General features: G+C 39.6%; 1 protein-coding gene and 2 non-coding genes across 8 annotated transcripts in view; all 3 read left to right on the top strand.

The window, feature by feature from the left end:
• Cnot1 (CCR4-NOT transcription complex subunit 1) overlaps nucleotides 1–26,937 on the top strand; it is an 84,573-nt gene that overhangs the window by 46,265 nt on the left and 11,371 nt on the right. The window contains exons 17-39 of one of the 6 annotated variants that reach the window (XM_029532495.1): nucleotides 1,175–1,325; nucleotides 2,376–2,577; nucleotides 3,603–3,746; nucleotides 5,602–5,726; nucleotides 5,971–6,257; nucleotides 6,949–7,027; nucleotides 9,493–9,723; nucleotides 10,190–10,330; nucleotides 11,469–11,648; nucleotides 12,943–13,059; nucleotides 13,367–13,477; nucleotides 13,781–13,858; nucleotides 14,036–14,213; nucleotides 15,190–15,320; nucleotides 16,330–16,626; nucleotides 17,446–17,586; nucleotides 17,681–17,785; nucleotides 18,666–18,785; nucleotides 22,135–22,326; nucleotides 22,727–22,869; nucleotides 23,991–24,099; nucleotides 24,190–24,359; nucleotides 25,001–25,253. In XM_029532495.1, coding sequence (XP_029388355.1) covers nucleotides 1,175–1,325; nucleotides 2,376–2,577; nucleotides 3,603–3,746; nucleotides 5,602–5,726; nucleotides 5,971–6,257; nucleotides 6,949–7,027; nucleotides 9,493–9,723; nucleotides 10,190–10,330; nucleotides 11,469–11,648; nucleotides 12,943–13,059; nucleotides 13,367–13,477; nucleotides 13,781–13,858; nucleotides 14,036–14,213; nucleotides 15,190–15,320; nucleotides 16,330–16,626; nucleotides 17,446–17,586; nucleotides 17,681–17,785; nucleotides 18,666–18,785; nucleotides 22,135–22,326; nucleotides 22,727–22,869; nucleotides 23,991–24,099; nucleotides 24,190–24,359; nucleotides 25,001–25,253 — 3,685 coding nt within the window. Of the gene's footprint in view, nucleotides 1–1,174; nucleotides 1,326–2,375; nucleotides 2,578–3,599; nucleotides 3,747–5,601; nucleotides 5,727–5,970; nucleotides 6,258–6,948; nucleotides 7,028–9,492; nucleotides 9,724–10,189; nucleotides 10,331–11,468; nucleotides 11,649–12,942; nucleotides 13,060–13,366; nucleotides 13,478–13,780; nucleotides 13,859–14,035; nucleotides 14,214–15,189; nucleotides 15,321–16,329; nucleotides 16,627–17,445; nucleotides 17,587–17,680; nucleotides 17,786–18,665; nucleotides 18,786–22,134; nucleotides 22,327–22,726; nucleotides 22,870–23,990; nucleotides 24,100–24,189; nucleotides 24,360–25,000; nucleotides 25,254–26,937 lie in introns of all 6 variants that reach the window. The other 5 variants (XM_029532496.1, XM_029532494.1, XM_021220175.2 and 2 more) reach the window with 5 other exon arrangements.
• LOC115062735 lies at nucleotides 1,581–1,715 on the top strand. The gene has a single exon (XR_003842664.1). It is a non-coding gene; the product is annotated as a small nucleolar RNA SNORA50 (small nucleolar RNA).
• Nucleotides 12,446–12,581, top strand: LOC115062732. The gene has a single exon (XR_003842661.1). It is a non-coding gene; the product is annotated as a small nucleolar RNA SNORA46 (small nucleolar RNA).

Genomic DNA, 26,937 nt, shown 5'->3' with positions numbered 1-26,937 from the left:
TGGTGTGGTTTCTACCAATTACCGAGACACTCAGGAGGTAGAGACTGATGGATCATTATGAATTTTGAGGCCAGTTTAGTCTTGATTGAATTCATGACCTGCTAGGGCATGTAATCAAGACAACCAATCAGAAATTATGTCTATTCACCATTGGTCCAAAAGTGACATTGTGGGACCAAGGGCAGGTGAATCTCTTTGAGTTCCTGGCCACCCAAGGAGAATAGTCAGATCTCGTCTTGAAAGAAAAGAAAATCTCCATATGATTGCTTAGAACCTCTGGAAGAGCAGTCAGTGTTCTTAGCTACTGAGCCACCTCCAGCCCCTTTTTACTCTTTTTCTTAAATGGTAGGAAATTTTGTCCTGTTCTACTTTTGGACAAAGTGTTACGTCCTTTATGGTATTGATACCTGGAGGGTTTTATAGGTTTCATTGTTCAGGATAAATTCCCTCTGCCTTTTAGGCTTTTTTGGAGGAGGAAGAAGTCTTACTTTTCTTTTATGGCATTTGCATAAAGTCTCAACTATATTGCATTGACTGACTTCTAACTACTGAAGCAATCTTTTTGCCTTAACCTCTTTGAGTCTGAGGATTACTGTCCTAGTTTGTGTGTTTATTATGAAAACATTTTGTCAAAAGATCTTTGTGCTGTTTGATAACATTGTCAGATGATTTTTGTTTTTATTTTTGTAGTGTGTGATCTCTTATGTTAGTAAGATTGTGGAGGTGAGCTTTTGAATCTTACTATTAAAATCACATGGTAGTTCTGTATATGTATTTTCAGTATGCTATTGATGTTTATTACTGTTACCATTTTAAAGAATCAAGGTCTTTCTATGTCAGCTTGGATTTAAGCAGTATATTGGCTTGAGACCCTTGACTGCTAGAGATTTTATTTAGGCTTGTTTTGCTCCCATTCTCTAATGGGCACTAGTTAAAAAAGAAAAAAAAATCTTTTATTCAGTAGCTGAAATGTCTTAAATAAGATACAGTTTTTGCCAGAAGTTTTGAAGAGATAACCTAGTGTTGAGAAAATGGTGTTGGTGAGTGGCAGCTGCGAGGTGGGTGGGCAGTTGTAGGCATGTGCTGCAGAGCATAGTGTTTGGTGATCAGAGTGGTCTTTTTAGGCATTCTGGGAAGGAATAGCAAGTACGTCTCACTTTTCTTCTCCTTGTAGGAGTGTTTCTCAGGAATTATCAGAGACTATTCTCACCATGGTCGCCAATTGCAGTAATGTAATGAATAAGGCCAGACAGCCACCACCTGGAGTTATGCCAAAAGGTCGCCCTCCTAGTGCTAGCAGTTTAGATGCCATTTCTCCTGTTCAGGTAACAGTTTCTTCTTTTTGTTCATTGATTGAGAATAGACCAAACACCTGCATCTTCAGTAACAGCTTGAGTCTATTTTACTTCAGATACCTGCGTGTGTAGCATATTTGAAAGAAGATCCTTCTCTAGGCAGTATAACTGAGAATAGACTTTAATAATCACAAAGAACATGACTGAGAGAAAAGATAAAACCATTTCTATAGGTAAATGAAGAGGGTTTCTTTTTAAAATTAGAGTTTCACTCTTGGGGAGAATAAGCACTGCCTTTGAATCTGATGTGTCTTGTTTGTAGCTTCACGGGCCAAGCAACAGTACTAGAACATAACGACTTGTTATAACTGGGCTCTTCAGCTCTCAACTGAACTGCTCTTTTAAAACCAAGGTACATTTAAGTTACTCCCTGACATCTCCCACCCCATTCTCTTTGGGAGCAACATATTCCACTTTGGTTTCAGATGCCCTACCTGGCAGACTGGGGTTTAAGGAAGGAAAGCACTTAAAGACTCTTCAGTGTCTATCTCCCAAGACATTTGCCTGTCATTTCCCATACTCATAAGGGTGTGAACTGGCATCACAACTACAGTGCTTGGAGTGCTGTTATTAGATTTTAAAAGTTTCTGCAAATAGCATATTTTTTTGTTTCTTTTTGAACTCTGAAAATTATAAAATTTGATGGTATGTTTTAAGTGAAATACTCTTTTGTAAGTAAAATGAGGCTGGAATTAATTTTGACTTATAATAATGTAACATTTGCCCCATGTTACTACTAAAAGTTTAGTAGTCAAACAATAGGGAGGATAGTTATCTTGTCAGTTTTGTCATCTCCTATGGCTCTGGTACTTTATGGCAGGGCTTAACTCTTTTTAAACGTATTCTGTATCTTGTATGAAAAATGATTAGCAGACTTATTGATACTGTTATACTTGTTACAGTTGTGTGAGTGTTGAAGTGTTTCAAAGTATAAAGAGCTGTTATTATGACTTACTATATGTCTTCTGCCATATTTGCTCTTCCTCAAAACATGTGTAATGCACGTTTGTTTTTCTTTAGATTGACCCTCTTGCTGGAATGGCATCTCTTAGTATAGGTGGTTCAGCTGCCCCTCACACCCAGAGCATGCAAGGTTTTCCTCCAAATTTGGGTTCTGCGTTCAGTACCCCTCAGTCACCAGCAAAAGCATTTCCACCACTTTCAACCCCAAATCAAACAACGGCCTTCAGTGGGATCGGAGGGCTCTCCTCCCAGCTGCCAGGTGAGGGGGTTGGGCACAGTCACAGTCATTTGTATGTATTTTATTGTGCCTAGTTAGTGTATACTAAAGGATTTGAAATGATTCATAAAAGAAAGGAAATGAGGCAAAATGTGAAAGCTATGTCTATCTACGTCCTACATTAGGGAGAAAGAAGCATACTAATTTTGTTCCTTTTAATGAAAATGAGTGATTAGGATTTTATGTTTTGTGTAGTGTTTTTGTGTGTGTGTGTGTGTGTGTGTGTGTTGTGTGCTGGGGATTTAATACTGGAGGGGGGTCACGTGCTAATTCTGTGAATTCAGCGTTATGAAAAGACTGTGCATACTAAATTCAAATACTTGTTTTGACTAACTTACACAATACGCCCATAGAAAATACTGTTATATCTTTTAAAACCCTTTGAATTCCTTCTCTATGATCTTGTTGATTTGTAATTTTGCATTGAAGTAAACGTTCATATATTTTTTTCTCCTACATGCTTCTCTTGTGCATGCTCTAAGTTTTAGCACACTAAAAGCCAAGGAGTAAAGGATCATGGTGACTTAGTTACTGCTGCTCTATGGTTTTAGACCTGATGAATAATTTACTTAAGCTGAAACCACTATGATGTTAAAGACTTCTTAGCACAAATGTAACTATTAGCCTTTGTTGTTTTAATTGTTGGTATTTGCTTAGTTTTAGGGTTAGAGTTGATGATTAAATAGAGAAATCCTAACTCATGATAATTATGAAACGATTGCATGAAATTCTTTAATACTATAAATGATAGGGCTGGTGGAATGGCTCAGTGGAAAAGGCTCTTGGACACGAGAGCCTGGAGATGGGAGTCTGCTCCTCTGCCCCATGTGAAGGTGAAGGAGAAAAGCAGCTCCGTGGTTTGTCCTCTCACCCTCACACTTGTGTGGTGGTATACCCGTCTTAGACATTCCTGCACTCAGACGTGCATCATGTGCACACAGTAAGCTTAACTGTTCTTGAAAGGAGGTACTGACTAAACTGCTGGCTGCCTTCATTCTCTCTAGTAGGTGGTCTTGGCACAGGAAGCCTGACTGGCATAGGAACTGGAGCCCTTGGACTTCCTGCAGTGAACAGTGATCCTTTTGTACAGAGGAAATTGGGCACCTCTGGACTCAACCAGCCTACATTCCAGCAGAGTAAGATGAAACCTTGTAAGTGGTAGTGTTGTCTGTGATTGTGAAGTGTGACTGACAAATGTAAAAATTTCATTTTATTTTCTGTTGTCATTAGAATTATACAATACTGACTTGTATGTTGATAATAGGGTCATTATTGCATTAGATACGTCCTTAGACTTGTGGGAATACACAAATTCGAATCAATAAAACTAAAGCTATCACTCCACCTGTACTCTGGATTGCCAGAACAAAATGATAGTAAAATTGGCCTCACCATGCCACGCTGAGAGTAGGTGTGTAGAAAAGGGGAAAACTGGAATGTGTCAGGATTTCATACAAATTTTACATGTCACACACAAATCTATTAGTGTGGCTTTCAAAAAGTCAGAGACCCCAGATGTGATGGCACATGCCTTTAATCCCAGCATTTAAGGAAAGTGGATTTCTTGAGTTGTAGGCCAGCTTAGTCTAGGCAAGTGGATTCCAAGCTATTGAAAGCTGCATTGACAGACCCTTTCTCATGCTGCAGAAAGAAGGAAGGAGCCGGGCAGTGGTGGCGCATGCCTTTAATCCCAGCACTTGGGAGGCAGAGGCAGGTGGATTTCTGAGTTCGAGGCCAGCCTGGTCTACAGAGTGAGTTCCAGGACAGCCAGGGCTAAACAGAGAAACCCTGTCTCAAAAAAAGAAAAAAAAAAAAGAAAAGAAAAGAAGGAACGAGCAGGCTGAGTGGAGGAGTAGCCAACATTTCATATTTCTGTTTGAGTCAAAATTTTGAAGTAAATTACGTATTGTCTTCTTAGTGTATGCAGTTTTATTTACCTCATAAATATCACTGTGAAATAAGGATGAGGATCACTATTTAAGGCTCATTTTTGTAGTAATATTGCCCAAAAGAAAACAAAAACATTTTTATATATCTAGCTGCTTAGTTGATTTGCATGTTTGTTTTATTCCTGGAGCTAAATATTGATGCTAGAAGAATTGAAAGAGCCAGCACAATGATGTACATATGTAATCCCTGTTCCTGAGAGGCAGGAGCAAGTTGTTAGCCTGGGCTAACTTACTTTATACATACTAGTTCTAATTTTTTCTTATAAAACAAAGGTGGTTAAGAACACTGAGTATTCTTCAGAGGACCTAGGCTCATTTCCCAGAACCCAGATGGCAGATCTCAGCTGTCTGGAACTCTAGGGAGCTGACACCCTCTTCTGGTTTGCAAGAGCACCAGGCATGGACACAGATATACTTGCAGACAAAACAAGTAAATCAATACACATGAAAGTAATTTTTGTAAGTGTGGGGAGCAGGACAGGTGTTTGTGGTACAGGCCATTAACTCCAGCACAGGCAGAGTTCCAGGCCAGCCAGAGATATATATTGAAGTCTAGGGCACCCTGAGATACTGTCTCCCAATAATCACCCCAATCATCATCATCATCCTCATCCCCACTGACTTGAAAATATTAGTGTGAAAGGTTTGTCTGAATGTTAATGTTTTGTAGCATGCTTTGTGTTTGTGTGTGTCTTGTTTTTATTAATTTGTGTATTTATTACAATACAGAGACTTAATTATGAGTTATGAGTGCATTTGTTATTGGTAAATGTGTTAGGAGTTGTAGCCTATTGAAATTTTTACTGTAGTGGGATTTACATAATATTGTAGTAGAACTAAGTAAAGCAATTTATTTAGAAGTCTTCCTTGTATGCTGGGACAGCTCTGGTCATAAAATCCATCATTTGATCCTTGAACCTTCAGTTTCTTTTATATCTCTCCCCCCCCCCCCCAAAAAAAAAAAAAAAGTTAGAGCCATATTAGTCTCTCTAGGTTTCTGGGGGAATTGATAGACTATAACTTAACAATTAACTGATAACCTTTTCCTCCCCAACAGCCGACTTGTCTCAGGTGTGGCCAGAGGCAAATCAGCACTTTAGTAAAGAAATTGATGATGAAGCAAACAGTTATTTCCAGCGAATATATAATCACCCACCACATCCAACCATGTCTGTTGATGAGGTGAGTGTCTAGGAGTCCAAATTTCTCTTGTCTTCATAAACTCGAAATAAGGGCACTTTCAAGGTTTTTAGAAATTCTCTTAAAATGTTGTCATCTTTTGAAATATTAATGTTTGTGTTAAGCTTTTTTTTGTATTGGTAAATGCTTTTCTTAGCAAGTCTGCTATTAAGGCATATAAGGAGGATTCTTGGTAAAGTTTCTTGTATGTATGTATGTATATATTGTGTTTATCTTGCTTTTCTAGGTATTAGAAATGCTACAGAGATTTAAAGACTCTACAATAAAAAGGGAGCGAGAAGTATTTAACTGTATGCTGAGGAACTTATTTGAAGAATACCGATTTTTTCCCCAGTACCCTGATAAAGAATTACATATAACAGCCTGCTTGTTTGGTGGCATAATTGAAAAAGGACTGGTCACTTACATGGCATTGGGTCTGGCCCTGCGATATGTTCTTGAAGCCTTACGGAAGCCTTTTGGATCCAAAATGTATTATTTTGGTATTGCTGCACTAGATAGATTTAAAAATAGGTGAGTAGTTAGACTGACACTTCTTTCTCTCTTGTTCCCCCAACTTGTAGCTGATATTTGGTATTTTCCCTTTTCAGTCTTCTTTGTTTGGTAGTATCTTTTTTTGGAGCAATAGTGTATATTACACACAAGGCATACATTTCAACATTAAGTATATACTGACCTATACAACTAAGTCCACGGTTTAGACAAAGTAAACTGATTTTTTTTTTTTTTTTTTAAAGCAGAGGTAATGACTTTGTTTAATTTGTATTACATAATTTTAAGTTACTTTTTAAATTTTGATTGGATCTCTCCCAATCTGGCCTGGAAATCCCAACTCTCCTTCACTGTCCCAAGTGCTGGGATTGCAGGCCTATGTGACCTGGATGATGCTTTCTTTCCTGTGTGGTGTGAGGTTCATGAGTGTATTCTTCCCCCTACTCCCATTTTGGTGGCATCCCCGTGTTACTGATTTTTTTTTCCCCCTTTGAGACATGGCCAGGTGGGCATTGAGCTTGTGTCGCTGTTATTAAATTCTGGGGTTGTGTGTGTGTGGGGGGGGGACTACTCTTGGCTGGTAGTCTTCCATTTGACATTCTCTTCAAAGTAACAGTGGAGAAATGATTTTCAGTTGTAGTGTCTGAAAAAAAAAACCCACCTTTTCCCTGTACATACATAAAATGATGACTGAACAATTTATTCTTGGCAGATTAAAGGACTATCCTCAGTATTGTCAGCACCTGGCTTCTATCAGTCACTTTATGCAGTTTCCACATCATTTGCAGGAGGTAAGTGGGCACAGGCTAGATCTCCCTTGATTTGTTTGGAGATTTTGTGAGAAATGCTAGTAAGATTAAGGTGTTTTGTTGTTGTTGTTGTTTTTCTTTTTTCTTTTTAATTTGCTGTATTATTATTGTGTGAGGACATGCACTTCATGGCCTGTACGGAGGTCAGAGGACACTTTGTGGATCACAACTCACTTATATATTCTTGGAATTCAGCTGCTGTTCCTTGTGCTTCCTGGGCAAATGCTCTCCTTATTTTTCTGTAACACTTGCCTTTAGTGTGTGTTTGTTGTTTATTTGTTTGTTTGAAACATGGTTTCACTATGTACATCTAGGTGCCAAGAATTCAGTAGGCTGCCTCAAAGTTCAGAAATTCTCCTGCCTTTGCTTCTAAAGTGCTGGAATTAAAGGCATATGATACAATGCTCCTTGCCCATTTTTTGGCTTAATAATAAACCAGATAAAAATGACATTCATGGTGTAATTGTTTTGAGCTGTGATTTTCTTGGTAGGATTAAAAGGTTTTTATTCTTGTGGCCTGGTGATAACTTTTGAACAGTAGATATATTTCACTTAGTGAATCTTTGTATATATGCAAAACTTTCCTGATTTTACAAAATAATGGAGTTCAAAGGTTTGATCCTAACAGCTGCATCTCAGATCAAGGCCAGCCTAGTCTATATAGTGAGTTCCAGTCTAGCCAAGTCTTTATACTCTGACCCTGTCTCAAAAACAAACAACACGAAGGACAAAATTACACAATCCAAAGTTGGTTTACAAATTGCCTACTTTAAAAAAAAAAAAATCTTTAAAGTTACCTGCTTAGATTCTGTGGAGGAACTTGCTGGGAGTCGATTTCTACAAAAGTAGACCTAGGAAATAATGCACATTACTCTTTGTGTTCTATTAAAATTTGAGAACCCCTTTTAGTGGTTAATTTTGAAATTATAGATATTAATTATGCCTTTGGCTTGCATTTGGATATTCAGTTTGAAATGCAACTTGTTTAATCTCTTAGAATTCTGTTAAATTTACATACAGTAGATAGACTGTAAGGAATAATTATGATAACATTTAAAATCTTAGTCTGCCAACAATGATTACAGTGTGGGAAAGGGAATTCTCATGCAGCTCCTACAAGCAATTAATGATTGCTGAGAGGAGAATTAGTCTTTCCCAAGGGACAGCTTCGTAATTAGTCAGTTATTCTGCATCAAGTAATCAATCTTAAAAACTAAAGCAATACTAAATAGACTGAGCAGATTATGTGTATGTGGGGTGGGGAATAATAATTAGAGGCCATGAATTTGATGTTGCAAGGGTGGTACATGGGAAGATGTATATTTTAATAAAAAAATTGCATTTTTTTTTTTAAAAGGTCCTGCCTTGTTGTTGATGATTCTAGGGACCAAATAAGACTGTCACTCCCTTTCTCATGCATATGCCCTATTAGACGAGGACCTTTTTAAAAAAACAACAAGGTGTCACTGTCTTTCCTTGCCCTCAGCTATCCCCATTACTGTTTGCAGTATCTGCTGGGGTTAAAGCTCTGCTCCCCTGCACCTGGATTTAACCAAACACCAAACCAGACTGCAGTCCTAAAATGGCCTTTAAAATATCATTTACTCTGCAAATGGTTGCTTCACACCTTTAATCCCATCACTGGGCATACAGAGGCAGGCAAGTCTCTTGAGTTCAGGTCAATTTAGGTCATAGTGAGAGCTTTTTCCCATCCTCACCCTAACCCCCACCCCGCCTCACCCCCTCCTAGAAGAAAACAGGCAGTATTTCAGTTAGCAAGAAGTTACACATTGTGGTTTTACTTTTCAGGTAAGGAAAATTTGAGGTAACATCAGAAGTCCACACCAATCCTCTAACTGAGCTCTGAAATGAAAATGTTCATTAATGTTGGTTCTACTTAAGCTGGCTTGCAGTTATAGTTCTGTTTCATAATGATAGTCTTACGGGCATATGAAACACAATGTAGTATGTTTATGCTGAAGTTTAGTGTAATGTAGCTTGAGATAAGTTTTGAAAATTTTAAAGGGTTTAGGAATATTTTTCTTTTTTTCTGTTTTCTTTCTTTCTTTTTTTTCCCCCGCGAGACAGGGTTTCTCTGTGTAGCCCTGTTTGTCCTGGAACTCACTCTGTAGAACAGGCTGGTCTCAAACTCAGAAATTCGCTTGCTTCTGCCTCCCTTGTGCTGAGATTAAAGGTGTGTGCCACCACTGCCCGACAAGGAATTTTATTTACAGATTAACTGAGACTACTTTTTAATATTGTTTTGCCAGGCTAGTTTAGAGCACTTCACCATACTGATTTAACTTCATTGGTGTGCACAGTATTCTCTTAGGTATTGTGCCAATATTGGGTAAGGATTAAAGGAGAAGTAACATTATTCTTATCAAGACAGAAATTCTTGATTTCTATTAAGATGCCTCTATATGTTTCCTTCTGTGCCCACATAGTACATTGAGTACGGACAGCAGTCTCGAGATCCTCCTGTGAAAATGCAGGGCTCTATCACTACCCCTGGGAGTATTGCACTGGCTCAGGCCCAGGCTCAGGCCCAGGTTCCAGCAAAAGCTCCTCTTGCCGGTCAGGTTAACACAATGGTAACCACCTCAACTACCACCACTGTTGCTAAAACGGTTACAGTCACCAAGCCAACGGGAGTCAGCTTTAAGAAAGATGTGCCAGTAAGTAGGTCTTTTTGCTTTCTGAGGATCTGTTGGTATAAGTATGTAGTAGAGAATTTGTACATTATTTTATTAGAAGCATAAAGATAAGCATTTCTTCCTATATTTCCAGAGTGCACTACGCAATATAATAATTAAGTGATGGCTTTAATGATCTTACCAGTGTAGTTATACCATGTTTATTTTTCATGCTAATAGAAATCTATAATCTTTTAAAAATGTTTTATTTATTACCTTTATATCTTATTGTCTAGTTTGTATGTATGTGTGTTATGATGTCTATATGGAGGTCGGAGGTCATAAGAAGTAGTCCTCTCCCTCTGACATGCAGGTCCCAGGAATTGAACTCAGGTTGGGCTTGGAGGCAAGTGCTTTTATCTTTTAAGCACTTGCCAGCACTTCTATTTTCTAGGATTTTCCAATGAAACACATCAGCTTCTTTAACAGTGCATATTATTACTTCTAGCCTTCTATAAATACAACAAATATCGATACATTGCTTGTGGCCACAGATCAAACTGAGAGGATTGTGGAGCCCCCAGAAAATATTCAAGAGAAAATTGCTTTTATTTTCAACAATCTCTCACAGTCAAATATGACACAGAAGGTAAGCATGATGTAATAACTTATGAAGTGCCCTCTCCTTGTCTTTGACGAATAGAGGGGTTGACTTTTGTTTTGTTTTGAATCCAGTAAGTCAGGTGATTGCTGAGGAAGCTGAAGTGAACATAAGGAGTTTGAGACTAGCTTTTTCTGTCTCGTAGTGATAACAGAGCCTTTCTAAAAATAAAAGCCCACAAACTCAGTTTAAAAGGTATGATTTTAGCTGGGTGTGGTAGCACATTTCAAAAAAGTTTATTTTAAGATTATTTTTGTAGAAATTAAACATCATCCTTAGTTGCAGTTTATTTTGCAGTGAGTTGTAGCCTTTTGAAATAGTGTTATGCTCTCCTGAGAAGGGAAGTGTTATTTTTTTCCTTCCTTCTTTTCTTGAGACAAGGTCTCATTAACTAGTCTGGGCTAGCCTGGAACTCACTGTTAACCTGGATGGCCTCTAGATTCTGTTGTCTCCCAAGTGCTGGGATTAAAAGTATACACTAAGTTTGATAGAAAGTTTTGTCTTATGTTCCTCCAGAAACTACTTTAATTGCTTATTATACCCCATGAGCACGGTGAGGTAGAGCTTTGAAAAGAATAAGGAATAATGCTTGCCTCCTAAAATAGTACTTCAAAATGACAGTGGCTTTTAGGCTGAGCATGGTGACACATGGTGAAATAGAGGCAGGTGGGTTTCTGTGAGTTTGAGGCTAGCCTGGTCTGTATTGTGAGTTTCAAACCACCTAAGACTACATAGAGAGACCCTGACTCAAAATAAATAAATAAGTAAATAAATAAATAAAAATTAAAAAAAAAAAAAGGTCAGTAGATTTTTCTGTAACTTTACCATGATGGGCCTTGTGGTGTATGCTTGTAATACTAGCACTTGAGGGGCTGAGGGAAAGATGAAGAGTTTAAGTGAGGTCAGCCTGTGAGCTATTGCATAGGAAAACCCTGCCTTTAAAAGAAGTGCATACCGTCTGTTAAAGTGTCATGGGGAAGTCTAAGCCAGATGATGTGTGTTAGCATTCAGAGGACCTGGACTTCATTTTATCTGTTGTTGTTGTGTTTTTTTTGTTGTTGTTGTTGTTGTTGTTTTTGTTTTTTTAAATACTAATTCTCTACTGTTTGTCATGTTGATTGGCTAGGTTGAAGAGCTTAAAGAAACTGTGAAGGAAGAATTTATGCCTTGGGTTTCCCAATATCTAGTTATGAAAAGAGTCAGTATTGAGCCAAACTTTCATAGCCTGTATTCAAACTTTCTTGATACATTGAAGAATCCTGAATTTAACAAGATGGTTCTGAATGAAACCTACAGAAACATTAAAGTAAGAAGAGTTCTTATATTTCCTTCAGCTTTAAAGTTGATCTTGGCAGGTGGAACTTGGGAAGGTTTGTGCTTTTCTTTGTGCTCTCTGTTAGGTGTCCATGGAAAGTGCCGTTGATTTGGTTTGGAATGGTACTACTGGTTTCCATGAACATTGTAAAATCATATTTGTGTGAGTGTCATACATATGTATATGCTCAGAGGACAGCTTTCAGGAGGCGGTTTTCAAACTCAGAATATCAGAATGTCAGCTTGGTAACTGTCACTTTTATTTGCCCAATCATCTTGCTGGACCAAGAATCTAATCATTTAGACATAACCCTATGTATTACTTTAAGTATAGTCCCTCTTTAAAATTAGTTTTCATCCTTCCATGTATGGCTTCAGCATTCTACTTTCTGTGATAAGTAACAATACTCAGTATTTTTGTGGCATGGACACTTGTTGACTTGTCGTGTCTGCATGTGTGAGTGCGTGTGTAACCACTTCTTTCTTATCTTTGGAGACTAGGTACAAGTTCTCAGGTCTCCCTATACTTGTTTTTAAGAAATGATCTTACAGAAAACTCATTCTGCTGGTTGAATATCAAGATACCTCGATTTCAGTCCTATTTGAAATAGCTTTTGTTCTGGGATCCTATATAGTATAAGGTCAAACTCTTAAACTTGTTTCGTAAAGTTCAGCTATTTTATTTCTAAAGTACCATTTTTTTTAAATATGAAGCTTTGTAAAGAAACGGCAAACCAGATGGAGATGGGATCCTTCATTTCTGAGTAACTTGGGGCTGGCTTAGAAAGTGGCACTATATTTAAACCTATGTATGGGAAATGTCCCCATTCTTGGTTACGCTGTAGTGCAAAAAGAATTCCTGGCTCCTTGTAGCACAGCTGACTCATGCCATTTTGCTGTTGCTTTATGGAGTTAAGGAACATGATTGTACAGCTTCCTTCGGAAGGAGTACTGTAGTCTTTGGAATTTCCTACGTATTCTGAGGCAAATAATAACCATTCATTTGGTTGCTTTCTCTGTCATGGTGGGATTCAGATACAGGATCTTAGACATGGTAGATAAGTATTCCACCTCGTGAGCTCCTTAAAACATTTTTCAAAGGTAATGGCGACAGTTTGCTAATGCATACAGTAAGATAATACCAATGGGATACATGGGATAGGTCTGCTTTGGGTAGGTGCCCAGAACTGATTACTTTTAGAAAGGCCGGGGAAACTCTCATACGAAATTGAGAATTTTTTTTATATGCTTATTCACTTACATTTATAAATTCTGTATTACCGCAGGTGCTGCTGACTTCTGATAAAGCTGCAGCCAATTTCTCAGATCGTTCTTTGCTGAAGAACTTGGGACATTGGTTAGGAATGATCACATTAGCTAAAAATAAACCCATCTTACACACGGTGAGTTTTAAGATGGATATATGTTTTGAACTTGGCTATAAGAAATGTTCTAATTGTCACTGGGACTTCATATGGCTTTGACCATGTTTGAATTCTTAATTCTATGTTCATGATCTCTTGGGCTCTTTTAGGATACAGAAAAGCCAGTGGGTGTGCTTTTTGTCAGGCAAGAATCAAATAATATATGTTGGGAAATGAGCTTTTAGTGGGATACTATTCTTAGGTTCTTATTTTATTTTACCTTTCCTGGAGGACTTCTGGGACAGAAGAACATCAGCTTCTCAAATGTTTTGTTTTAAAATTCTAGGACTTGGATGTGAAATCTTTGCTGTTAGAGGCTTACGTTAAAGGACAACAAGAGTTGCTCTATGTAGTGCCCTTTGTTGCCAAAGTTTTAGAGTCCAGCATTCGCAGCCTGGTGAGTAAATGTTATTCATGGTGAATTGGTGAGAGGTTGCTAACACAATACCAAAAGATGATACCTTTATTCTTATGCACATAGAGCTAGTTGAACAACCCTCCTTAGTTAGTCCTAGATTATTACACATTAAGTGAGGTGAAGTGAAGAGTCCGAGTGGACCAGCTTTCTGCTTTGTGGTTTTCTGGAATGGGTTGTATCTAAGAATGGGGCTTTTGTCACGGTCATGTTTATTTAATTGTTGGAATAATACAAAGTAAACGTTTGATTTAGAGCTGCCTTAATATCATAGCTTTTCTTTAGGTTTTTAGACCACCAAACCCCTGGACAATGGCAATTATGAATGTATTGGCTGAGCTGCATCAGGAGCATGACTTAAAGGTAAAATAGTTGCCCCTCTCTCAGAGAATTCTGTGCCTTAAGATGATTTAACGTTGCAGTAAAGATAGACCAGTACAGGGGGTAGGCAGTGGGCATTGCACCGTCGGATTGAATTGTATATATTGTGGACAGAGCTCAGATTTTCTCTTATTCTAATTCAATACTGGAATTATGCAGTTAAACCTGAAGTTTGAGATTGAGGTGCTCTGTAAGAACCTTGCATTAGACATCAATGAGCTCAAACCTGGAAACCTGCTAAAAGATAAAGATCGTCTGAAGAACTTAGACGAACAACTCTCTGCTCCAAAGAAAGATGTCAAGCAGCCCGAAGAGCTTCCTGCCATCACAACAACAAGTAAGTGCAGAAGTCCATCAGAACCTTCTCACATAAGCCACCTAGCAACTATACCACATTGTGTACCTTCTAATTATCAAGTGTGAGTAACATCTAAGGGTAGTCTTCTTATTAGAGTGTCTCGCTATCTCTTCAGATAATTTTAAGCAAAGATGAGTAAATGAATTGTTCTTATATCATAGCCTGGCTTATCTCTTAAAACATCTGAAGTATCACAGTACTTGAATGACATAATAGTATACATTATTTCTTAAAATCTAACGTTTGCCAGTTCAATCATGCCTAAAAGGACAATATTATCTTCATCAAGACAATCAGGACTGGGTTTAGAGGTACAGGGTTCTATCTAATCTTAAGAAACTAAAGGCAGGAGGATTGTGCATTTGAGGACAGCTTAAGCTACATGAGTTTGAACAAACCTGGGACCCTGTTTAAAAATCAGTCCATAGACAGTCAGGCGCATTCTCATTCTCTCTCTCTCTCTCTCTCTCTCTCTCTCTCTCTCTCTCTCTCTCTCTCTCTCTCTCATTAGTGAGACACACAGGGATACATACTCCCTGGTGATGGTGGGATTGGCTTTGGGAATTGGATGTAGTTATATTAAAGGTGAGGAGTTGGTAGAATATGCCAACCAGCACCCTACACCTCTTTTCCCACCAGCCTTCTCTTGGCATCTGACAAATTCCAAGTGAGCCTGGTAAAGGCTAGGTTGAGAACATGTACCCACAACACTGCCAGATATTTGAAGCTTGGCCTGCCTAATACAGGATTATCCTGAAAATGTTCCTGTGCTGTAGACACTACCACTAACAGTTAGGCTCATATGTCATACAACAGCAGAATTTCTTTTTCAGAATGGGAAAAATAGGACATTAGCTGCCCCTTCTCAAGAGTTATAGATAAGTTCCATTTATTATTCAGCTAATTTCTTTGTTCAGTCGATAAATGTGCATTTTATCTTTTACTTTACATGTAGCAACTTCTACAACACCAGCTACCAGTACTACGTGTACAGCCACAGTTCCACCACAGCCACAGTACAGCTACCACGACATCAATGTCTACTCTCTAGCAGGCCTGGCACCTCATATTACTCTAAACCCTACAGTGAGTAAAAACTTATCCTTCTCCTTTTAAAAGATTGACTTATTATGTGTTTTACCGAATGCATGCCTGTGCACTACATGCTTGTTAGGTATACCCAAGGTGATCGGAAAAGAACATCAGATTTCCTGAAATTGACAGATGGTTGTGAGTGAGCTACTGTATTGGTTCTGGGAATCAAATCCTGATCCCTCTGCAAGAGCAGTAAGTGCTTAAAACACTGGGCCATCACTGCAGTCCCAGAATTCTTTGACTTCTAGTTTGTGGCAGTGAACTCTTGGTTACTTCCCTGTTTACCAGCTTTCCCCTGGGACTTTTTTTTTAAAAAGTAGGGGATCTATAATGTGTATATTACAGTAGGCAAATATTTTAAGTGGTTAGAATTCCTATTTTTTTCCTCTTAACCCTACCCCACAGTGATTTTAATTATGCCAGCAATAAGAAGCACAATTTTAGATAATCCATACATAAGTCAAAAGATTCTTCTTGATGTATACTGTAGTATTTTTCCTTTGGCCTTCATTATCATGCCACTTTGTCCTGCTATTTAAAGCCACTTCTTTTGACAGAATGCAGTTTGTATATATAATTTTTAATCCAATGTCTTTACATCTATTTTTATGTATATGCATGTTTTGCCTGCATGCATGTATAAGCCACATGTGTGCCTGAGAAGGTCAGAAAGGGGCAGCAGATTTGGAAATGGAGTTATGACCATTGTGAAGCCACCACGTGAGTGCTGGCAACCTTATCCCAGGGACTCTGCAAGAACAGCAAGCTATAGCCTTAACTTAGAAAGCCACGTCTGTAAGCAAGGACTATGTGTTTAATGAGCTTGTTAAAATTAGAGGGGATTAAAAAGATAAAAACGAATCACAAGTTATACTGAGTTCTTTTCTTCCCAGGTTCGGTTTCCTGGGGCTTTGTTAGTTTTCTATGAACTCTACGGCTTCTGTAGCTTTGAAGGAGTACCGGAGTCAGATGTGACTTGCGCCTCTTTCCCTCCTTCCAGATCCCTTTATTTCAAGCTCACCCACAACTGAAGCAGTGTGTGCGGCAAGCAATTGAACGAGCTGTCCAGGAGCTAGTCCATCCAGTGGTGGATCGCTCAATTAAGATTGCTATGACTACATGCGAACAGATAGTCAGAAAGGACTTTGCCCTGGATTCTGAGGAGTCTCGAATGAGAATAGCAGCTCATCACATGATGCGGAACTTGACAGCTGGAATGGCTATGATTACTTGCAGGGAACCTTTACTGATGAGCATATCTACCAACCTCAAAAACAGCTTTGCCTCAGCCCTGCGTGTAAGTAGACTGGTTTGTGTACTATAAAATGTATTGCTGGTCTGTAAGAGTTTGGGCCTGTGCTCTGTGTGTGTGTCTATGTGTCTGTGTGTCTGTGTGTGTGTCTGTGTGTCTGTGTGTCTGTGTGTGTGTGTGTGTCTGTGTGTGTGTGTCTGGGTGTCTGTGTGGGTGTCTGTGTGTGTGTCTGTGTGTCTGTGTGTCTGTGTGTGTGTGTGTGTGTGTGTGAGAGAGAGAGAGAGAGAGAGAGAGAGAGAGAGAGAGAGAGAGAATGAATGAATGAATGAATTAGGGCAAACTCCTTAGCACTGAAGGATACTCCAGCCTCTGGCGTCTTTTAGATTCTAAGTTGGGTTAAGGCAGAGTGTTGTATTTGCTTCTTGTTTATGTAGTTTTGTGCTCAGTGCTACTTTTCAGATACTCATCAGTACCTAAGCATTTTCTTAGAGAAGCAAAGATGTTTTAGTTTGGAGCCAGGGTCTCAAATATAGAGGAATTTAGATTGCAGCAGTTAGACTAATAGTTTATAATATATAGTCACTTCATTTTATCCCTTCAAGTAACTTTTCATTTTGAAGTCCTGGATATAAGTTTTAAGAGCTTTTGCTTCTTAACAGTTCACATTATTGTTCAGTATGTTCACCACAACCTGATGAAATGTTTAAAAGTATTTTCATCTTATATGTGAAGGAATTAGGAATATTTGCAGGTTTCGGCTGGTACATAGGTAGTACCAGAAAATGGAATGACCCATTGAGCATACTGCATTTCCTGTTGTACATTTTAGAATTGTTCTTTTCTTTTGTCTTGTGTTTTCAATAGACTGCATCCCCACAGCAAAGGGAAATGATGGACCAGGCTGCTGCTCAGTTAGCTCAGGACAACTGTGAATTAGCTTGTTGTTTTATTCAGAAAACTGCAGTGGAGAAAGCAGGCCCTGAGATGGACAAGAGATTGGCAACTGTAAGTGTTTAGCATGTATCTGTAAAGTTGTGGTTTCTTTGAGTCTGAGGAAGTGTCTGATAACCAGAGCCTCAGTGACGTTTTGTCTTTGTAGGAGTTTGAGCTGAGGAAGCACGCCCGGCAAGAAGGACGTAGGTACTGTGACCCTGTGGTGTTAACCTACCAAGCCGAGCGGATGCCGGAGCAGATCAGGCTGAAAGTGAGAACTGGTGCTCTTGCCTCCTTGCTCCCTTCTCTTTCTCTGCCACTGTTACATGAACCCCTCGTGAGGACTGTGCATCTACACGTTGCTGCTGAAGGGAGCGCCTCTAGTAGCAGTTCACTTTAATTTCCTGGAGCACGGGTGGAAATTCTTGACCCTACGGTAGCTCAGTATTTGTATAAAAGGAGTTCATGTACTACTTAAGTTCTGTTTTCCCAACTTAAATTTGCCTTTTCATATTTTCTGGTATTTATCTTTTTTATTGATAGCTCCTTATTGATCCCAACAAGATGGTGGGGTCTGATACTATTTACCAGCATCAAAGGAGACTTCCATGACAATCTCCTCTGAGGCATTTCCTAGTGATTATTGTTGAGATAAGGCTTCCACGTGGACCAGACTGCCTCAAACTTATAATCATCTGGTCTCTACTTCCTAAGTGCTGGCAGGGATTGCAGATAGTGTGCTGTTATAGGGACTCTCGTAAGGAATTATTAATGACTGTAAGTGACACTGGCTCTAACAGGAAAATGAGAAAACCTCTTCTGTGGTCTGTTGGCATGCATGCTGGTATATGTTGTATTAACTATTCTATCCGATTTCTGTGCAAGCTCATCACTTGTAGAAAATAATGTTTAGCTGGGGATTGTAGCAGGAGGTCTTGTGGGGGTGGGGAGAAGCAAGGATCTCTTGAGTTTGAGACCAGCCTGATCTAGTGAGTTCTATAGAGAGAGGGAGAGGGAGGGAGGGACGGAGGGACGGAGGGAGGGAGGGAGGGAGGGAGACACTCCTTCTCAACTCTTCCACCTCAAAATAAAATAATGTTTCTTTTGATTGTGACATGAATTCTACCCAAAAAAGGCTTTCTTCTTTTAAGGTTGGTGGTGTGGACCCAAAGCAGCTAGCCGTCTATGAAGAGTTTGCACGAAATGTGCCTGGCTTCTTACCTACAAATGACTTAAGTCAGCCTACTGGGTTTTTAGCTCAGCCCATGAAGGTAAATGCCTCATTTGGATTAATTTGTTTGTGTTATGGAATATAATTTAATAATGCATTGCTTTCTGCTCAGGAGCTTGTTATTGGGTAGGAGAATGGAAACTATTGGGTTACAGCTGATCTTTGTTAGATCAGCAATGCAGGCTGTGTAGTGAGTCCTGGCCTTAGCTTGACTACTGTTTAGTTCAAAGGAGCTTAACTCTTGACTTCCCTTTTCTTTTTTTAATATTTGTTTCTTTAATTAATACTTAAATTTAATCAAAGGGAATTTCTAAGATTGTGCAGGACATTTAATTGGAGTTGACACTACAAGGAAAACATTTCCCATAAACACTTGAGTTGTTGAGCTGCTGTCCACTTTGCTTCTGTTGATTTACTTTTAGAAAGAAAATGACATAAAGCGCCTTTATTGAATTTGTATTATTTTCTGAAGGCTCTCGTCTCTTAAAAATAATTTTAAGGTTTATTTTTTATTAATTTCATCTCTATTATCCCCTCATTTATCCATCTCCAGTTCCTCTGGAGTCCCAGGAAAGAGAATAAGATTGCTATAAATTGTTCTCTGACTTCCATATATGCATCTATACTCTGCTGAATTTAATGAGGGCAGCCTGCATCGGTGTGGGTATAGGTGTGGTTTTTACTGGATCCTAGCAGCTTAACATAAGCTACACCCAAACAACAGTGATTCCTTCTCTGCAGAGCCAGCCTCAAGAGCCTCTCTCTCATTTCTGGTGGAATGTTGATAGTCCAGCTCGTGCTGGGAGCCGAGCTGCTGGGAGCCCATATCACACGCGAGCACATCTCCCTGCCACCTGTCTCTTACATTATTTGTACCCTTCTTTAAATATTCCCTGAGCCTTAGAGGAAGTGTTCAGGGCAGAGTTCAACAGTTACTCATTCTCAGCCCCCTGACCAGTCTTCACTGTTAACCATTGGAAAACAAGCTTTTGTAACATAGGTTGAGAGGAGTATAAAGATGCATATTTAGAAGACAGTTTGACAACATGTCCATTTAGCGAAACAAAAGTAGTAATTTCCTTCCCAGCAGAGTCTTCCCAGGCATGGGCTTTTAGTCAGTTTTATAATATCAGACTTGAATTCCCCTCCTTGGAGTGGGACTCATTTCAGCCAGAAGGTGGCAGGTTATCCCCATATTGATGCCACTGTTGCACCAGTAGACATATCTTGCCTGACAGATTGGTATTATAGCTTACATGGCTCACAGCTGAGTAGGGCCATAGATAACTCCCTAGCGGCCTACAGAGTAATTTCCTATGCTAAGAAAGCTACCTAGCAGAGAGGGAGTTGTAGTTCAGTTCTAGCTTGTTTTTTTGTGTTTTTTGGGTCCCACCCCCATTTCCTACAACCAAAGTGTATTGTGGTTTTGCATCTTTTCTGCTTGGCAACTGTGAGTGATTGCGGTAGCCTCTTTTGTTTTGAGGGGCTCTAAGTCTTCCCTGAACAACAACCTGTAGAGGGTATGGAATGGGAATTTGGTAACTAGGGTATCATTTACTAATGTTTAACACTGCCCATTCCCCCCACCTCCTTAGTGTTAGAATTACAAATATGCACTACTGCACATGGTTTATGAGGTCCTGAAGATTGAACCTTGTGTATGCTAAATAGGCACACTACCCACTAAACTACATCCTCAACTTTTTTGTTTTTTAATTATTAGTTTACAAAGTAGTGGCACCCCCTCCCCCAACAAGGTAGCATGTATCCCTGACTGTCCTGGAACTCTCAGTTGTGCCTCCACGTGCTGGAGTTAAAAGCGTGTGCCACAATGCCCAGCCAGAGAAAAGAGTTTAAAGGTCTTTGAATTCTAGCTAAGCACTACCTCACCACAAGGTTTGGAGCAACAGGTTCAGTTATCTTGAGGTTTGCCTTGATCTAGAATATACCATTTCTTTTTATACACACACATTCTCTCTCTCTCTCTCCTCTCCCTCCCGTTCCCTCTCCTTATACTTCATGCATGTACAGTAATGCTCAAGTGGCTTATAGTGGTTTCTTCTTTATAACCATAGTGTACAAATGTTTTATGTTTTTTTAAGATTTGTTTATTTTATGTATATAAGCACACTGTAGCTGTACAGATGGTTGCAAACCACCATGTGGTTGCTGGGATTTGAACTCAGGACCTTCGGAAGAACAGTCGGTTCTCTTAACCGCTGAACCATCTCTCCAGCCTCTGTGCAAATGTTAAAATCAAGAAATTAAATGCTAGTATCTTCATCTAATTCTTTAAACTTCAAGTTGTTGGAGTAACGCTCTTTTAGAATCATACATTTCATGTAGTGGTTCTTTCAGTTAACCCCCTGAATTTCCTCATTTGTTGTTCTGGGGTTCACCCAGAGCTTTGGATATGGTAACTGAACACTCTGCTGCTGACCTACACCCAGATTTTTCTAGTACTTCTGCTCACCCCAGAGTATGGATTTGATTTTGTGTATGCATTCATGAAGTGTGTGTGCATGTGTAGTAGACAAAAGACTGTGTTGTCCTCACTTTTCACCTTTTTTTTGAAACCCAGTCTCTTCATTTTTCACTCCTATGTGCCCCAGGCTAGCTGTCCTGTGCGCTTCCATGAGTACTCCTTCATCCATTTTCCGACTTACTGTTAGAACAATAGGATTACAGGCACATGCCACCACACCCATCCTTACTGTCTTCTAGAGATGTGAACTCAGGTCTTCATGGTTGCAGGGTAAGCTCTTGACCCACTGAGCTATCTTTCCAGGCCAGTAGCAGGTTTTTGCTAGGAGAAGCGCATGGCCACGTGTGGCAGCACATGCCTTACTTAATCCAGTCAGCACTCAGAAGGCCGAAGCAGGGAGATCTTTGAGTTACACACCAGTCTGGACTACAGAGCTGGATCCAGGACAGCCAGGGCTACACAGAGAAAGAAATCCTGTTTCAAAAGATGAGAAAAGGGGAAGCACAGAAGTGATGTGTTTTTATTTTCCAGTCATGGTTTAAAATTTGGTGGAAGTATTGTATTTGAAACTTAACACACGTTAAGTTGCAGAAAGCTTTCTGGATGGTACACGTGCAGTACTCTCAGTCTTTTGCATTGTTCATATTATGCTCTCTGATCATTTAATTGTGTTGGTGGTAGCCAGGCGTCTTAAAAATGTCTGTTCTGGCTGTGTATTACCCCCACATAATAATAAGACTGAATAGCTCAAGAGGCAGGTGTAGAAGAGGGCTTGCATATGTGAACAAAAAAAATAAGCTAAAGCAATATGCCAAGGACTTTCTTCTATTTTATCGGTGCATTGTGCCCATGAACAACCTTAAAAATGTTTGCTTATCTCTGGCTATTTCTTTTTCTAAAACAGCAAGCTTGGGCAACAGATGATGTGGCTCAGATCTATGATAAGTGCATTACAGAACTGGAGCAGCATCTACATGCCATCCCACCAACTCTGGCCATGAATCCTCAAGCCCAGGCTCTCCGAAGCCTTTTAGAGGTTGTAGTGTTGTCTCGGAATTCGCGTGATGCGATAGCTGCTCTTGGATTACTACAGAAGGTTGGTTCTTAAGCTATTGCTTGTAGAAGGAACTTTGTTTATAGACTTCAGACCATAATTGAGTTTTAAAAATTGATACAAACCAAAAAAAAAAGCAAACCAAGTATTGTTGATTCCCATCCCCACCCATCCATAGAATGTACTTATAGCAGTTAGAAGTAGTAAAGACATCTTTTCCATATGGTAATATTTTCTTGGAGCTATGGTGAACGGAAAAGCTATAAGAAGACTTTAAGATGACAAATACTAAAGAATAAGCTTAAACTAGATAGAAGTTGAGAGTGGAGATGAGAATTCTGAAGCTTCAGAAGTTCTCTAGTACTTTGTGTTTCATCTCCAGCTCTAACAGTTGGGTTTGCGTGTTGTGTTTTACATGCTTGTGAATCCTTTGTGTTCATAGGCTGTAGAAGGCTTATTAGATGCCACAAGTGGTGCTGATGCTGACTTACTGCTGCGATACAGGGAATGCCACCTGTTGGTACTGAAAGCACTGCAGGATGGCAGGGCATATGGATCACCATGGTGCAACAAACAAATCACAAGGTAGGTGACCTTAGAAAACTTCATAATTATTTTATGTTTCTGAAGTTTATGTTCATAAATGTTATGCATGTGTGGTTTTCATTACATGTGTGTATGTGTACTATGTGTGTGTACCTGGTGCCTGTAGAGGAGAGGGAGGACATGTGAGCCCCTGAAACTGGAGTTAGGATAATCTACCTTGTGAGTTGGGTGCTGGAAAGTGAACCTGGGTCTTTTGCAAAAACAAAAAAGTGTACTTTAAGCCACTGAGCCATCTCTTCAGCTCCATGGACTATTTTTTGTCATACTTTATTTCTAAATGTTTTTCTTTTGTCTACAAGATAAATGGGGCTTTGAAATCCCTGATTCTAAGGGGTAAGAATTGTTGAGTAGTTCTGACACATGCCTTTGAGGAATAAACTTGAAGTCATTTGTTTTCATGATTCCACATTCATAGTAGCATTCATGGTAAACATTTTAGCTGGGCAGTGGTGGCGCATGCCTTTAATCCCAGCACTTGGGAGGCAGAGACTATTTCTGAGTTTGAGGCCAGCCAAGAGTTAGTTCTACAGAGTTACAGAGTTAGTTCCGGAACAGCCAAGGCTACACAGAGAAACCCTGTTTCGAACAAACGAACAACAAAAAAAAAAAACATTTTAGTGTCTTAAATGATCCCTCCTATTTCCTAAAGTTTGAATGCAAAGTTTAGACATTTTTAACATTAGGTCTACTGGCTCGGACTGTTGGTATGGTGTTTATAATGTTTATAAGGCTGCTGTGGGCCTCATGGATACTAAGCCTAGGTGGTATTTGCCTATGTTTTAATAAAACAATGCTATTTTGTTTTTGTTTGTAGTTGCCTTTTTAAGACATCTTTGTGTAGAACACATAGCTAATGTGGTTAATACGGTTAAAATGCTGGTTTTTTCGGGCCTGGAAAGATGGCTCAGCCGTTAAGGGCACTGACTGCTCTTGCAGAGGACCCGGATTCAAATCCCAGTATTCACATGGCAGCTCACGACTGTCAGTAACTCCCAAGATCTGACACTCTAACATAGACATACATGCAGACAAAACACCAATGCACATAAAATAAAGGTAAATACATTACAAAGAGAGATTAAGAAAAATACTTTTTTTAGGTGCCTAATTGAATGTCGAGATGAATATAAATATAATGTGGAGGCTGTGGAATTGTTAATTCGAAATCATTTGGTTAACATGCAGCAGTATGATCTTCATCTTGCTCAGGTATGGAAGAAATTTAATTTGAGTGAATTAAAGGATTCAGGAAGTGCTTTTGTTTTTTAATTGTTACTCTCTTGAATTTGCTGTTGCCAGTCGATGGAGAATGGCTTGAACTACATGGCCGTGGCGTTTGCTATGCAACTGGTAAAAATTCTGCTGGTGGATGAAAGGAGTGTTGCCCATATTACTGAGGCAGATCTGTTCCATACCATTGAAACCCTCATGAGAATTAATGCTCATTCCAGAGGCAATGCTCCAGAAGGGTAAGAATGAAGTGCTCTGCTCTCCGTGCACTCAGTAGTCTCTTAAAGAGCTGCAGAAATTAGATACACACTAGCATAACTAGTGACTTTGTGACTTTAACCTATAACATAATTTTAGGTTGGGCCAATATTGTCCTTAAAGTGTGAACTCGTAATCCACTGCTGCCTTCCTGATTCAGGAGAGCTGCACACACAGTGCCTGCTGAGTGACAGCAGAAGTCGCCATGAACACTGGCTCTGTTAGGCTGGGGATTAACCTCAGGGAGTGAAGTGCTTTCAGGATCCTTGGGAAGCCCAAGTCCTCAGCCGCCGGTGTACTGATGCAAACTTGTAATGCCAGTGCTGAGTTAGACACAGGTGGCATACCCTAATCATCAAGTCCTAGGTCCCAGTGAGAGACTTCCTCAGAAAACAAAGTGGATGAATCCTGCTGAAATAAGACCTCTGGCTTTCATGTGTGCACAAGGAATGCACACAGCATAAAACAAAACTGGGTGTAGTTGTGAATATTAGTAATCTCAGCACTGGGGAGGCAGAGACAAGCTCATTGACCAGACAGCCTGTCCTGCCTGAGTTTCTCAAGTTTTGATAAGTAAACAAATGTGGGTTAACTGATTTTTATTCTGGATTTATCATACTAGATTGCCCCAGCTGATGGAAGTGGTGAGATCCAACTATGAAGCAATGATTGATCGTGCTCATGGAGGCCCTAACTTTATGATGCATTCTGGGATCTCTCAAGCCTCAGAATATGATGACCCTCCAGGCCTGAGGGAGAAGGCAGAGTATCTTCTGAGGGAATGGGTGAATCTCTACCACTCAGCAGCCGCTGGCCGCGACAGTACCAAAGCATTCTCTGCGTTTGTTGGACAGGTAGAGCTTTTGGAAAGAAAGGTGCTTTTTATTCAACATAAGTAGGGTGTGATTACTCCACTATTAAAGTTTAGTTTTGTATGCCTGTGGTCAGAATTACCTCCATACTCATGCAAACCAATATACCACCACCATGCTTTGTTAAACGAATCTGGCCTATTTTCTTCCTCACTGTTGATCACAGCTACTATTGATTCAGCATTCCTACTCCTTCAGTCCTACTCAGCCTATTCCAGTTGTCCTGGCTACGAGCTGTAGTGGGTCAGAAAATGATAATGAAGCTACAACATACAACTTTACTAAAATCGTCACTAGTAATGGAGTATAAGCTAATACATTACAGTGTTAGGATATCACATTTTAACAACACTACCATACAAAAATCCCTATTTAGTGGTAGATTTTTTTTTGTCTCATATATATGAATCTGAGAAATTGCAATTTAAATGTTTCAGAAATTGAGCTGCTTTTTAAAAATCAGGCTTACCAAAGTGTCTTAGTCACGTTTGTATTGCTTTGAAAAGACACCATGACCAAGGCAACTCTTATAAAAGAAAGCATTTCATTCAGGCCTTGTTTTCAGTTTTCAGAGCATAGTGACATGAGAGGCATTGGAGCTGTAGCTGAGATTGATATCCTGATTCACAAGCACTGACAGACAGACAGACAGACAATCAGGACCTGGCATATGCTTTTTGAAAACTCAAGAGTTCACCTCCAATGATGCACTTTCTACAAGGTCACACCTTCTACAAGGCCATGCCTCCTAATTTTTCTCAAATAGTACCACTCTCCAGTACCTAAGCATTCACATATATGAGCCTATGGGAAGCCTTTTTATTCAAACCACCACACGGAGAATGAGTAGTTTTAGTGGACCCGGATGACTCTCGAGCAGAGGGCACATGCTTTGTGCTGGTTTTGCTGAGGACTGGAGTTTGGCTCCCAGTGCCCACATTGGGCAGCTCACTGACTCAAGCTTCAGGGATATCCTTCACCTCCCATGTGCATATATGTGCACCACTGAACACAATTACACACTAGCCAGCATGCATGAGCAGTCACACAATCATAATTAAAAGCAGTTACAGAATAAACTGGAAAAAATAATCACAGTCCATTTTGTTGATCATCATTGGCTGTTTTCTGTGACGTGAGGAAGAAAGAGGAAAAATTCGAGAAGTGTCTTGAACTGGCCTTAACTCCTTTACAGTGCTTTCTAGTACTTTCAGTAAGCTATAAAGCTTGACTGTTGTATTTTTTTAATTTGCTCAAATTGACACCAAAAGATGGTTGTTTTTCCAAAGAATGATTGACCTATTTTTAAATGCTTGACATTTGTGGATTTGTTAATTGGATTTACTTTTCAACGTGACAACTAGTAAACTATGCTACATAAATTTCTCTGCTAAAAGAAGTCATACCATAAGTGAGACTGAGAGGCCATCCTCCATGTCTGTAGCCTTATCATTCCGTTGACGGAATGCAGATGCGTGGCTGGCGGCATTGCCTGCCGTGGGTATGGATGTGGTACCTGCCTGGCTCCTCTTCCTTGCTTTTACTCACTTCTCTTGGGGAGATGGTGCTCTATACTTTACTGGTCCTTTGGGGGAATGGCCTTTTTACTTGTAGTGCTTTGTCATAGCACATGTTACTCTCAAACTTACATGTCTCAATGTGGAATATTTTGCTGGCCTTCTGCCTT

The sequence above is a fragment of the Mus pahari genome, chromosome 20 (assembly GCF_900095145.1).
Source record: "Mus pahari chromosome 20, PAHARI_EIJ_v1.1, whole genome shotgun sequence".
Taxonomy (NCBI): Eukaryota; Metazoa; Chordata; class Mammalia; order Rodentia; family Muridae; genus Mus; species Mus pahari.
Note: the sequence above shows the minus strand (reverse complement) of the source record. Positions and strands in the feature narration are given on the sequence as shown.